We start from the raw sequence: 14,145 nt of genomic DNA on the forward strand, positions 1-14,145 counted from the left end.
TTTCATGCATTTCTGTTGGTAAATTACTTGTTTCATTTATAAGAGAATCAAATGAAAACAAATGGAGTGAAGTGCTTTCGAAAGCCATACTTACATGGTCTCATCCAAAAGCCAGAACAACAGCTTGATTGGTAAATGGACTCTATAATCAATCTCACACGATAAACGAATGAATTCTGTCTGAACAAAAGCCAAAATCAGAGATGGTCCAGCCCAACGCATGATTCAGAAGAACTTTCACCCAGATCATGAGCATTTATGAAGACCCAGTGCATTCAACAGACGCTCAATAAAACCTCGTGAGCAAAGCCGCTGGATTACTTCTTTAATTTGCTCTTCTGTAAGAATTAAAACAGGGTTGGTAGCATTCATAATCTTCCTATATAGTAGTTTAAATCTTCAAGATATTCACACTGAGGTCACGTGACCTTCGTCCAGATATGTTCCGGTTAATATTCTTTAGTGTAAATCTCACTTGATCCTTCAGTTTTATCACGTCCGGCTCAAGATCACATGTACTGTACAAAGAGCTCCAGTTACAAAAACCAAGCCAAGATTAAACACACCAGCACTGGAGTCAAGACGTCAGTATTTCAGAGATGAGCTCACTAACAATGCAAAGAGTCAAAAAGCTTTTGGATCTGTTATGATGAGCTGCAATTACTATTACTTAATGAATTTATTTGGTAATCTAAAATAAAAATTCAAGCTAAGGGTGTACTCACACTAGGCATGATTGCCCTCCCTCCCCCTCGACTTGCACTCACACTGCAATTTTACCTTTCGAGCCTGAGCACGCTTATATCATTGATGATGGGCTGTTCAGTTAGGAAAAGAAACACTCTCGGTCAGTACAATGGAGATTGCTTTAGTTCTATTTTGAGTCGTTTGGGATGCAGTGACACACAGTCAAATCTTTTGCTGAACAGATCTATTACTTATGACACTCATAAGTTATCATAAAAGTCATCGTGCTGCAGGTATTAGGAGGTTTGCTGAAAGTATAGCTGTCGTGCAGAGGTTTGCGTCTTCAATAAAGTATCACAGTTTGCATTCATTGAAAAGTAAGAAGAGTTCCTTAAGTCACGTCGTGTCAGTTTCACTCTCAGGCACGCTTTGCACACTACAAGCATACCGCGCCAAAACCCAACCGAACCACGCTCTGGCACGCCTCTTCCAACAAACTGAACCGTGCCTAAGTGCTATTTGGAGCACTCACACTGGTCCAACGAACTGGGCACGGATAGCCTAGTGCGAGTACACCCTAAAGCTCTATCCACAAGAACACTGTTATTGTGGTCATTTGTCCACATGTAAATGCAGTATTACGTGACTGAAACCAAAACTGCAGCCAGGGTGAAGATTTTCAGAACCTCTTGTTACAGTGTTTTTGGTTACAGGTCACAGAGTTTTTGTCTCATGGAGTCAGCTTGCAAGCCATTTCTATTCATTCATTTACCTTCGGCTTAGTCTCTTATTAATTAGGGGTTGTCACAGCTGAATGAACCGCCAACTATTCCAGCAGCAACTTAGTTCTGGGAAACACCCATACACACCAGGGCCGGAGTGGGACTCCTTTTCAGCCCTGAAGTTTTAAGCCTTAGACCGGCCCACCTCAGTTCACGACTGACTATAATAAAATAAGGTCATTTCCAATTCAGTTTCTAATGACACTATCATGTCTTTTTTAAGGAAACCGCTGCTTTAGAACTTCAAATGTTTTCCATAAATATGAGAACATTAAAGGGTAGCTAAATCTCCAACACTATTCTTTAAAACATCACAATGTCCTTTCCTGCAATATCTGAATATATATTGTGCAAAATTCTTTATATATATCCAGTCCTTTGTAACGGTGGTCACACAAAAAATACAAATAAAATATGTAAACCTATATAAGTAACCCAAACACTAAAAGTGAAGAAAAAAACTAAAAATAAACTACTTAGGTGAGGTTCGAACTCGAACGCAACATGCTGACCACTTGCACTGTCATCTGCAATACTCTTATCCACAATATTACTTTCTATTGATGGCTTAATCACTTGTCCTGTTTTTGGATTTCTGATCAAATTATGTCAGATTTATTAATGTTGTGAATCATCTGATTCTCATTAAGCAGGTGTAATATCCATTAATATTAATTATTCGAATTCTTATATTCACTAAAGTGCCGCAGTTTGGGGTCAAATGATTACATCATCAGTTACATTATCATTAACCTGTAGGCTGCATTTTGTGAGGCTATGGTCAAATAAATAAATAAATGAAAAAAGTGCGACTGCTGAGAGTGCAAGCAGCTAGGGACACCAGCCCTCGCGGCCAAAAAATGGAGAGTTCCACCGGGAATTCTCCCAGTCCTCCCGGTTAGCCAATCCAGGCCTGATACACACTCATTCACACACACAGTCATAAACTATGGCAGATTTAGTTCATCCAATTCACCTATAGCGCATGTCTTTGGACTTGAAACCAGAGCACCTGGAGGAAACCCACACCAAGAACATGCAAACTCCACACAGAAATGCCAACAGACGCAGCCGGGACTCGAACCAACGGCCTTCTTTCTGTAAGGCGTCACTAAAAGTGGTAGATGAAAGTGGTGAGGGAAATTCTTCAATTTTGCGACAAATGTGTAATGCAATTCCGCATCATTCATATTGATCAATCATTTGAAATGTGTCAGACATTCTGCATCATTCACACCAATCAACCAATAGAAACCAATCACGCATTCGCCGTCATTCATATTGATCAATTAAGAGAAGTGAAGTGAGCCTTCTCAAGCATGGTTTTATTTCAAAAGTGGTCCTCAGCCTTTTACTCATCCAAGTGCACACACACACCAAGTGCTCAGCTGGGTATTGAAGGCGGAGAGACAGCGGTTCACATTAGAACCTGCAACTTTTCGATTACAAGTCTAACTTCCTAACCATTAGGCCACAACTGCCCCAAAGGAAAACCAATGGCGAATTCTGCATCATTTGTGCCACACAGTGGTAATCTGTTCATGTATTTGCATTCACTTTATATATAACTTACTCGTGAATAGCTATTCTTGCATTTGGTTTGAACCCAGCATAGTTTTTAATCATAGATTTTTGAACCCAAGTTTTTTATCACTACCTGCTGATTCAACATCCCCTTGACAGTGCATCACAGTGTGTTTTTGCATTTTCAGGTGGACTGTTTTTTTTAAACAAAGGTGGGAAAAACTCACTTTACAGTGTTTCCTCTAGGATTTTTTCCAGCTGTGGTGGCAGGCCTTTTTTACACAGATCTGCCAACTACCTGTGGCGTTATTTCAATGACAAATGTGGTGAGCGCAGTATTACAAGTCGAGATCGCATTCATTAAATACGACCATGCAAATCTCTTTGCTTGTGCCCCGATTTCCTCTGTTCGTGCACAAATTCTTGACCGCCCTTAAATACACGCTGCTCAAGTGCATTTTCTTGTGCGTTCTCAAATTAACGCTGCTGAAGTGTGATTTAGTGCGTTTTTGTAACAAGTATGCCTCCAACATTTATTAGAATTGTTAGGAATATTAATAAATGTCTCCAATAGACCTACAGAGCGGCATTAATGCATACTGCAGTAAAGTTAAACGGCTATTAACTCCAGTAAGATAAAGTCATTGTATGCAGAACCACAGACCTTTATCTATAAATAAAGTATAATTATGGAAACTGTGTTCGTCATAACTAGGCCCACACAGAATCTGCGCGCGCAGAATTCTGCAGATTTTTATCCCATCATTAATTCTGTTTATTTACTTGAGTAAATGTGTGTAAATCTATATTTATATAGCTTTTTTTATTAGTTACAGTAATATCATTGACTAATATGAAAATGTTCATCTGATTTATGTACAACGCAGTTTGTACAGTAATATTTTCTGTCTTTTAGTAGATATATTACAGGAGAGACTTGCGTTGTTTACCAAATAAAGTGAGTCTAATTGGATTTGCATTTAAACATTAAATAAAAGTTTAAAAGATACTATTTTTTATTTCACATATTAAAGTTTTAGTTATGATACTGCCAAAATAATTACACAGAAATCCGCAGATTTTTATGAAAATTCTCAGCAGAAATGGCAAAAAACGTCCTCAGATTCCACCTGGCCCTAGTCATAACTGAAAGCTACATCGAAAGATACATGTTTGATGGCCTCACGCATCTGTCAGTCAGTCAGTACGTAACCGTAAAGGGTTAAACAAATAACGCACAGCACTATACGGTTACAGAAAAGTTTGCGCTTATGAGCAGCTACTGTGATGGTCATGGAAGAGTGGAGAACATGAGACTGATTCCTGTGACGCTCCAGGGACAGACGAGTCTTCGCTGAGGCCAGCTTCCAGCCTCCGCCACTGAGACTGCAGCTCTGCACAAGACGTTTGGCCAGCGGAGAAATTAAAATGATCCTGGTTTGAGTCTGGTTTCTCTCAAGGTTTTTTTTCTTCACTTCCGCCATTAGTGAAGTTTTTTTTCCCTCTCCGCTGTCGCCACTGGCTTGCATGGTTCAGGATCTATATAGCTGCGCATCATTGAATTTGCTCTTCAATATTTGGACTCTCAGTAGTGATTATTAAACCACACTGAACTGAGCTCAACTGAACTGAACTTAAACACTACAAACTGAACTACACTGTTCCTATTTACTGTGACCTTTTATGTGAAGCTGCTTTGACACAATCTACATTGTATAAGCGCTATACAAATAAAGGTGAATTGAATTGAATTATAGTTAACCTTTAGTACATTTTAGTGCGACTATAATCTGCTATTAAAAAAATACATGACTGAATGTGTTGAATGAGAAGCTGTAATGTAGCCGTAGTGGGATGAATTTTGATGTGGCGCCCCACCACGGAAGAATGAATGTAGCGGAAACCATGCTTTATAAAGATATACTGTGTATATGTGGACAAGGCCTAAAATTGTTTGTCCCATTGTGTGCTATGCTAAACAGAACTATTAAATAACTGATTTTATCCCTTTTTATTTTATGTCTCATTAAAACTCATAAAGTATCAGGAGATCACATAAAAACAATGAAACCTGTTCAGCGATTATCCATTGGGGGTTGATCTGAGTGAATGGCATTATTTTATTACACAGATCACCTCCAGAGGTGAATCACTGAATTTTCGCACTCATTTCTGAGATTTATGAAATCACATGACCTTGCCAAGTGCGATACATGCTCCAAACCACTTATTCAAAACAAAATATTCGCAAACATTTCTGAGCTTCATGAAGTGTTTTGAAAGCTGCCCTCACTAATTCATACTGTAATGAACTCTAGCGCAGCCAGAAAAGCTCAGCATCAGTAATACAGCAGGAGCCATTAAGATATCATCCAACACAGACTCATCCTTTAGACTGCAATGCCAAAATGCTGAATCAACAACAACAGCTCCAGAACAGAAGAGCCCTGACAAGAACACTTGGAAGATGTCACTAGCAGAAAGAGAGAGAGAGAGAGAGAGACAGAGAGAGAAAGAGAGAGAGAGAGAGAGAGAGAGAGAGAGAGAGAGAGAGAGAGAGAGAGAGATTGTCGATACATAAATCATGTGCAACTGATTTGAAGAGCTTCCAGAGGAGTGAGAAATGATGCATTTTACCTAAACAGACTGAATTCTCCATCAGCGAGTGTTTGATAGTTTAAAAGATTACATTATGATAATTCTGTCATCATTTATTCATGTCAATCAATAAGCACATGATGAGAAAATGATTGCCAAGTTTTCATTTTTTTGCTAAATGACCTGCTTAAGTTGTTGTGAAACAAGTTGTATTTGATTGAAGGCAATATATCAAGTCAAAATCTTCTTAAATGTGAACAAATATGGGGCGGGGCTTAATTTTGTCTTCCAGGAATAGACTGATTTCACGTGGCCGACATTTTTAAAAGTGAAATCGAGGCTGCGGTGGGAAGAAACCCGGAAGTATCATTGGGAGTTACATAGGAACGTTGTGTGCCTGACTGTATATCTTATCAGTGAACAGAAAGTGACACAAATTTATAATTTCACCGCCTTCCGAGTGACCCGAAGGTCCATTCTGAATGAATGGTGAAAATAAAAGGGATATCAGAGCTCATTTTCAGCTAAGTTAAGGGAAATGGCATTAGTTAGCTAACGTTTTCTTTCCCAAACACTCATTTTAGATGCCATTTATCAAACTAGAGATAATGAACTGATTCTTTCACTATATTAGACTTGTCACGATACTGCATTAAAAGAAAAACCGTGCATTTCCTGCTAATATTTAAGGCACTGTTGATGGATTTCTTAAAACAGCGCTGATTTGCCATTGTGTTCACGTGCTCAACAGAAATAATTGTGATTGGCAGAGAAGGTCATCAGTTCACCCTCCGCTGTTTATCGAGTACAAACACAGACGAGCGATATGCTTGATGACTCGACTGATCTTCACGGCTGCTTCGTGCTCCAGTGTCCGTGTATCTGTGTTTGCACTGGGTGAAGAGCGGTAAACTGATGAGCACTGGTGAATACTATGGTAAATCAGCGCTGTTTATGAACGCGCTCAGCGGTGTTTGAATGTTAGCAGGAAATAAACGTTTTTAAAACTTCAGTACCGGGACAACACAATTATGGACAACACGAGGATGTGCTACAGAGGACTGCAGCGTTTTATTGCTCACCGGGTTACATAGGCTGAAACAGGAAAGCGTCCCCACGGTGTTTAACTGGTGCCATGAACTGAAGCCTAGGAGGACACTTAAGCGTATTACTCTTAAAGAGATTGTGATGTTGTTTTCATGCTAAATTGCTTTTAATTGTTTAAATTAAATGTACTGAATGATATTAAAGTGATATTTACACCATTTCTGCATTTTGAAATCTCGGCAACAGCTGGAGGTTAATAATCCACAGCATGTTACTGCAATTTTTACAGTGCTGGCCCTATACTTCCGGGTTTCTTCCCACCGCAGCCTCGCTTTGGTTCTTTAAAATGGCGGCCGTGTGAAATAATGAATATGAAGATATTGATTGGAAGGTTGGATGACTGTGATTTTCTATAGCGTGCATAGGTGCCTGTCCACTTTTTCAACACAGCGGTCTCCTAAGCTCCTATTTTCCCCAATATGGATGTTACAAAAGTCTATAAAGTGTTAGAAGTAGAAATTATTTTATCTTCTGTAAATTATTGTTTCTTCCAAATTTTAAAGTAAAATGTCATTTAAATAATTTTTTTGACATAAAATAACAAAAAAGGTGTCATGTTTTCAGACATTTTTATTTACATTTGACATTTTGTCCTAATAACAAGATTCCAGCGAGAAGCATTTTTTTCTGTCTGCACCAAACGCGATGCGCCCTGACAGAAACCTTTAAATACCAGCCACTGCACTCCTTACAAAATGGTAAAGGCTTTTAATCAAATTAATACATATCTCTTAAATAATTCAAGTTAATACAACCTCTTTCATATGATTAATAGGCTACTGAGTGACTGATGTTGTCACAGTTCTGACTTTCATTTTCAAACCATCTGCTATTTTATTTTCAAGATCTGCTGCTTCTTTCAGTATGGCAATAATTGTAATGCAAAATGGTATCAAAACTCACACTGGGAGTATTTAACACTGAATAAAGCACATAATCTGTACCTGAGGTGATCATTGTCATAGTAGTATATGCCGTTGTTCTGCTGTCAAATCGCTGAAATAGAAACCATTTCTAAAATAGATGTTTCACATCACCGTCGCAGATGATTAGGACAACTTCTTTCAACATGGAAAAGAGCGCTTTTATTGGATGTTTCTCACTGTGTCGCATGTAGTTAGGACACGGTTTAATGCAGGGGTGTCCAAACTCAGTCTTTGAGAGACGGTGTCTTGCATATTTTAGTTCCAACCTCAATTAAACACACCTGAACCAGCTGATCAAGCTCTTTCTAGGTATACTAAAAACTTCCATGGAGGTGTGTTTAAGGAAGTTGGAGCTAAACTATTAAAAAGTTGGAGTCTGGGCACCCCTGGTGTAATGTTTTACTTCCAGAAGAGTTATGAAATCAGTATTTGGTGGAATCGCCCAAACTTTACTCCACAGCAGCATATAAGAGTTGTCATCATTTTGACTGTATAAGCAGGTTTTATTCACCTCTTTAAACATGCTGATGAATCGCGAGCCAAAGCGCCACGGTTTGTGTCGGTGACACTGCAGTGAGCTGACGGTGATCTGAGACGCTCGCTGAGACGCTGCCGCCACCATATACACTGCGTCATACATCAGAGCTGCTTCAGTCTGAAACACACGCAGAGATTTACATGAAACACCTACAGTAGATAAATCTGCTGAATCAATGCAATGACTCAATATTATTTGCTTTTATGTTATATTTATATTTATAATGAGTTATATAATATATTTTAGGGCTATTTAATTGAATACATTTTCAAAAATTATGCAGTTTGCAATGTCAACACTTATTGAACTGAACTGAATCAACATTGAACCGACTGACTCTTGTTGATTCTTTCTCTCTGATTCCTCTCTAGGCTCAAAATGAACACTTAATTTTGAGAAATGTTATCAATCTTCCGGCACTGAAGAGGGCTACAGAGCTGCTTTATTTCACATTTGTTTTGAAATTGATGACATTAGCAATATCGACACTTATTGATCTGAACTGAATCAATATTGAACCAAATAGCTAATACTGGTCTGTTCTGTAGAACTGCTTTTTGAGTTAAATCAAGTGTGTTTGATAACTAATGAACTGTACTTGATTCTCAATAGGGCTGTGTAATTTGATGATATATCATATGGACAAAATAAAAGTCTATCGTATCATATTACGCTCTATTGTAGTTTCACAAAATGCATGGTTTATGGCTATACTTTTCCATAATTTATATATGCACGATATTACACGCCATTATGGGGATGCAGAAAGAAACATGAATAATAGCATTTTGTGAAAGTTGCAATCTTGAAAGTACCATGTTTACATTTAGCATTTTATTTAGCTATATTTTTGTTGAATTATTTTTATCTTGGCATAACCTGTAATCATTACATTTTTAAAGTGTTTTTTTTTGTTTTATTTTCTTCATATTCATTTAATATTTCTACATTTTCGATCGAATATTACATACGAATGAGTACATTTCTTTTTTCTTTTTTTTAATAATTTTTTTTAAGGGTTTTCATCTTTATTTTGACAGGACAGTAGAGAGAATTGACAGGAAAGTGTGGGGAGCAGAGAGAGGAGAAGGATTGGCATAGGACCTCAAGGCGAGAATCGAACCCGGGTCGCCGCGAACACCATACTGCTTGTGTCAGTGCACTTTCCACTACGCCATAGGCACCGACTGAATGAGTACATTTCTAAGTGTATAATTTAAAAATATATACACTCATTGGCCACTTTATTAGGTACACCTGTCCAACTACTTGTTAACGCAAATTTCTAGTCAGCCAATAACATGGCAGCAACTCAATGCATTTAGGCATGTAGACGAAGTCAAAATAATCTGCTGCAGTTCAAACTGAGCATCAGAATGGGGAAGAAAGGTGATTTAAGTGACTAGGCTCACCAAATTTAAACAATTTAAGATTGGAAAAACGTTGCCTGGTCTGATAAGTCTCAATTTCTGCAGAGACATTGGGATGGTAGGGTCAGAATTTGACATTAACAACATGAAAGCTCGGATCCATCCTGCCTTGTATCAACTGTTCAGGCTGGTGGTGGTGGTGGTGTAATGGTGTGGGGGATATATTCTTGGCACACTTTTGCCCATTAGTACCAATTGAGCATCGTGCCAACACCACAGTCTACTTACTGTACGTATTGTTGCTGACCATGTTCATCGTTTTATGACCACAGTGTACCCATCTTCTGATGGCTACTTCCCGCAGGATAAACCACCATGTCATAAACCACAAATCATCTCAGACTGGTTTCTTGAACATGACAATGAGTTCACTGTACTCAAATGGCCTCCACAATCCCCAGATGTCAATCCAATAGAGCACCTTTGGGATGTGGTGGAACGGGAGATTCGCATCATGGATGTGCAGCCCACAAATCTGCAGCAATTGCGTGATGCTATCATGTCAATGTGGAGCAAAATCTCAGAGGAATATTTCCAGTGCCTTGTTGAATTTATGCCATGAAGAATTAAAGCAGTTCTGGAGGCAAAAAGAGGTCCAACCCGTTACTAGCAAGGTGTACCTAATAAAGTGGCCAGTGAGTGTATATTGTCCTTTACATGTGGTAATTAACTATTAATGAGCTAAATAAACTAAATAAACTACTAATTGACAGAATTTACTGAAATGGTACTATATCGTGATCAGAATATGAGATGCCTTAAATCCTTATATGAGTTGTTTTGTCATATCACTCAGCCCTAATTCTCTTTATGTACTATGAATGTGCATATATTTATAGAATAAACAGACTGTCATCATTCCGTCCTGCAGGCCGGTCTCAGGTTTGGGTGGAGCCTGCAGTCTTTCCATGGACCATTTCTCCACCACTGACGCCACCTGAGGATTGTCGATGTTGAGCAGACGGAAACCAGTCATGTTCACACCACTGTATCGAAACGGCTCCAGGTCCAGCGAATACAGATCCTGTCACATAAAATTAATTTCCATGCTACAATTTAGACCGCCATGACTGCATTCAATTTTAAGTCCCCACTGGGATATAAAAACTTGTAGACAAACACACAAAGGAAGAATAAAGGAAACTCACCAGAGTGGTAAAGAAGAAGTGGTAGTATTCGGTCATCATGCCCATTGACAACAGCTATAGCAGAAACACAGACAGAAGAACATGAAAATACAGCAGTACATCACTCATTTTATAAACAAATATCAAATAATACAAACAATTATTCCCTTTTCAGCCTTTTTTACAATTCTTTTTGAAAGAGTCATGTTTAATAAAGAATCAGTCAAGGTTGTGATTTAATTTTAATTGTGCATTCTATTTAATTTGACCTTTTTTAAGCAACAAATAATGCCTTTATACATTTTTTTACCCTGATTTAAAAACAGAGATCCACAAAATGACATTGAAGTTTATATACAAAACAAATCGACATAAGCATATTTATTTATCTCATTTTGATGCAATATTAAAAGTGTTTATTAAGGGATCACAAGGCACAAACTCATTCTAAAAATTCTCATTTTAAATCTTCATGCTTCACCAATACTCTTAAAATCACTAGGTTTAACTTATTTGTCAGCAAGACATTATTAATACTCAAAATAATATAGCATTTAGTATAATCAATCACATACTCTGTTAAGCATTTTAATAAGCACAGTACAGAATTCATATATTGTTTAATTTTTACATAAACATACAGTTGAAGTCAAAATTATGAGCCCCCCTGAATTTTTCGCCCCGTTTATTTTTTCCCCAATTTCTGTTTAACATAGAGAAGATTATTTCAGCACATTTCTAAACATAATAGTTTTAATAACTCCTCTCTAATAACTGATTTATTTTATCTTTGCCATGATGACAGTAAATAATATTTGATTAGATATTTTGTATACAGCTTAAAGTGACATTTAAAGGCTTAACTAGGTTAATTAGGTTAACTAGGCAAGTTAGGCTAATTAGGCAAGTAATTAGGCAAGTTATTGTATATCGATGGTTTGTTCTGTAGACTATCGGAAAAAATATCTAGCTTAAAGGGGCTAATAATATTGACCTTAAAATGTTATTTAAAAATTAAAAACTGCTTTTATTCTAGCTGAAATAAAACAAATAAGACTTTCTCCAGAAGAAAAAATATTATCAGACATACTGTGAAAATTTCCCTGCTCTGTTAAACATCATTTAGGAAATATTTAAAAAAGAAAAAAAAAAAAAAAATCAAAGGGGGGGCTAATAATTCTGACTTCAATTGTATATGTTACCCTGAATGCAGATGATCTGTTTCATCCATATTTTGACAATTCACAAGTCATGTAAAACATTAAAGTGGACACTCTTTTCTTTGCTCGCATTTCTGAAGTGTGTCTCACAAGGTGAGTGGGTTTGACAAACCACCTGTAGAAACACTCTTCTCTCTATAAGCACCACACACTAACATGTTTACCTGCGAATGTGCCACACAATCACGTTGGGCTAATTGTTTTCTTCAACATTAAAATATCTTACACAATAATGTTCTGCTGTACGCAAAAGTACTTGTCTTAGATTATGTGTATAGTTAAAGTAGTATATGCACAGTTAGTAGTAAGTAGGCCCACACGGAATCTGCGCGCGTAGAATTCCGCTGATTTTCCCAGAATTCCGCAGAGTTTTAGCCCATCATTAATTCTGTTTATTTACTTGAGTAAATGTGTGTGAATCTATATTTTATCATTTTTTTTATTAATAACTGTAATAATTAATGACTAATATGAAAATGTTCATCTGATTTATGTACAATGCAGTGTGTACAGTAATATTTTCTGGCTTTTAGTAGATATATTATATGATAGACTTGCTTTGTTGTACCAAATAAAGTGAATCTAATCGAATTTGCATTTTAAACATTAAATAAAAGTTAAAAAGATACTATTTTTTATTTAGTTATGATACTCCCAAAATAATTCCACAGAAATCCGCAGATTTTTACAAAAATTCTCTGCAGCAATAGCAAAAAACTTCCTCAGATTCTGTCTGGCCCTAGTAGTAAGTACAGTTAGAATACTTGTGCTGGATCATCTACTAAATATTAGTATTTAGAATCCATAAATTAATGCCTAGTCATTTAGCTTCTTTTAAATTGTTGTTGCCATAGAAACATTCTGACAGTCAGAATCAGTTAATTGCCTCATTTAAAAAGAACACCTTACAAGAAGTCACTTACAATCATCTCATCCTGTGATCATCTGTAGAAGCATTGTCTGTAAGTCTGTTATCTGTTTGTATTTATATTCTATCTCAGATATTATTGTTATGTATATAGATAACTATAGCTCATTTTATGTACATCTTTTTACATAGTTTCACTCTGTTTCAACATACTCAATGTGGCATGGAATAAAGCAGCATTCTCCCACAATCTCACGTGTTGGAAAGAGTTTATCTGTCTGTCTAACTTTGGGAAGAGAGACACCGGAGTGAGGGCAGAACAATACTGCTCCATTATGGTAGTTATAAAATAGTTCTAACATTAAAATAGTTCTTACATCCAGTGTTGTTCATATTTATAATTATGTTTACAGCGCTCAGCATAATTGACTACAGCCCATTTTGAAAATGAATGCTTCTCTCCATTTCTCAGAGATTACAGGCAATGTACTTTGGTGCATTTACACAAAATAGATTTATTAAACAGATATATTTAATCAAATAATACTTTAATCACCAAACATATTTAGAAATTGAAAGATAATTCAATTAAATTCAAGCAAAATATTGCAAAAAAAATTGCTTCTATTGATTTTTCCTATTTTCCTATTGATTTCTCCTATTTTTCCCAATTCAAAACTAGATTAAAGACCTATCTGTTCAGTAAAGCATACACTTAGTGCACCACTTAGCGGGCTTCCACACAGGTTCTGCATCTTGTTGATACACACTATGAACATCAGCTTCGCTAATTATTTTCTTTATTCTCCATTTCCACCTGGGGATACTCTTCCCGAGGCCCTCAGACTATGCAGAGTCACTGATTCGATCCAAGACCAACGACGAGATGATCCCAAGGTTTCCATATCCTGGACCAGGCCGTATCCTGAGCACCTACTGTGATGGTCATGGAAGAGTGGAGAACATGAGACTGATTCCTGTGACGCTCCAGAGACAGACGAGTCTTCGCTGAGGCCAGCTTCCAGCCTCCACCACTGAGACTGCAGCTCTGCACAAGATGTTTGGCCAGCGGAGAAATTAAAATGATAGTGCCCAACTGAGCCTGGTTTCCCTCAAGGTTTTTTTTCTTCACTTTCGCCTTTAGTGAAATTTTTTTCCCTCTCCGCTGTCGCCACTGGCTTGCATGGTTCGGGATCTGTAGAGCTGCGCATCGTTGGATTTGCTCTTCAATATTTGGACTCTCAGTAGTGATTATTAAACCACACTGAACTGAGCTCAACTGAACTGAACTTAAACACTACAAACTGAACTACACTGTTCCTATTTACTGTGACCTTT

The 14,145-nt window shown here is 37.3% G+C and overlaps 1 protein-coding gene across 1 annotated transcript in view; it reads right to left on the reverse strand.

Moving 5' to 3' along the window:
• grik1b (glutamate receptor, ionotropic, kainate 1b) overlaps positions 1–14,145 on the reverse strand; it is a 94,702-nt gene that overhangs the window by 26,400 nt on the left and 54,157 nt on the right. Inside the window, exons 5-7 of the mRNA XM_056474055.1 lie at positions 10,741–10,794; positions 10,443–10,616; positions 8,136–8,279 (exon numbers count right to left, since the gene is read on the reverse strand). Coding sequence (XP_056330030.1) covers positions 8,136–8,279; positions 10,443–10,616; positions 10,741–10,794 — 372 coding nt within the window. The remainder of the gene's footprint in view (positions 1–8,135; positions 8,280–10,442; positions 10,617–10,740; positions 10,795–14,145) is intronic.

Source organism: Danio aesculapii, chromosome 15, assembly GCF_903798145.1.
Source record: "Danio aesculapii chromosome 15, fDanAes4.1, whole genome shotgun sequence".
NCBI lineage: Eukaryota > Metazoa > Chordata > Actinopteri > Cypriniformes > Danionidae > Danio > Danio aesculapii.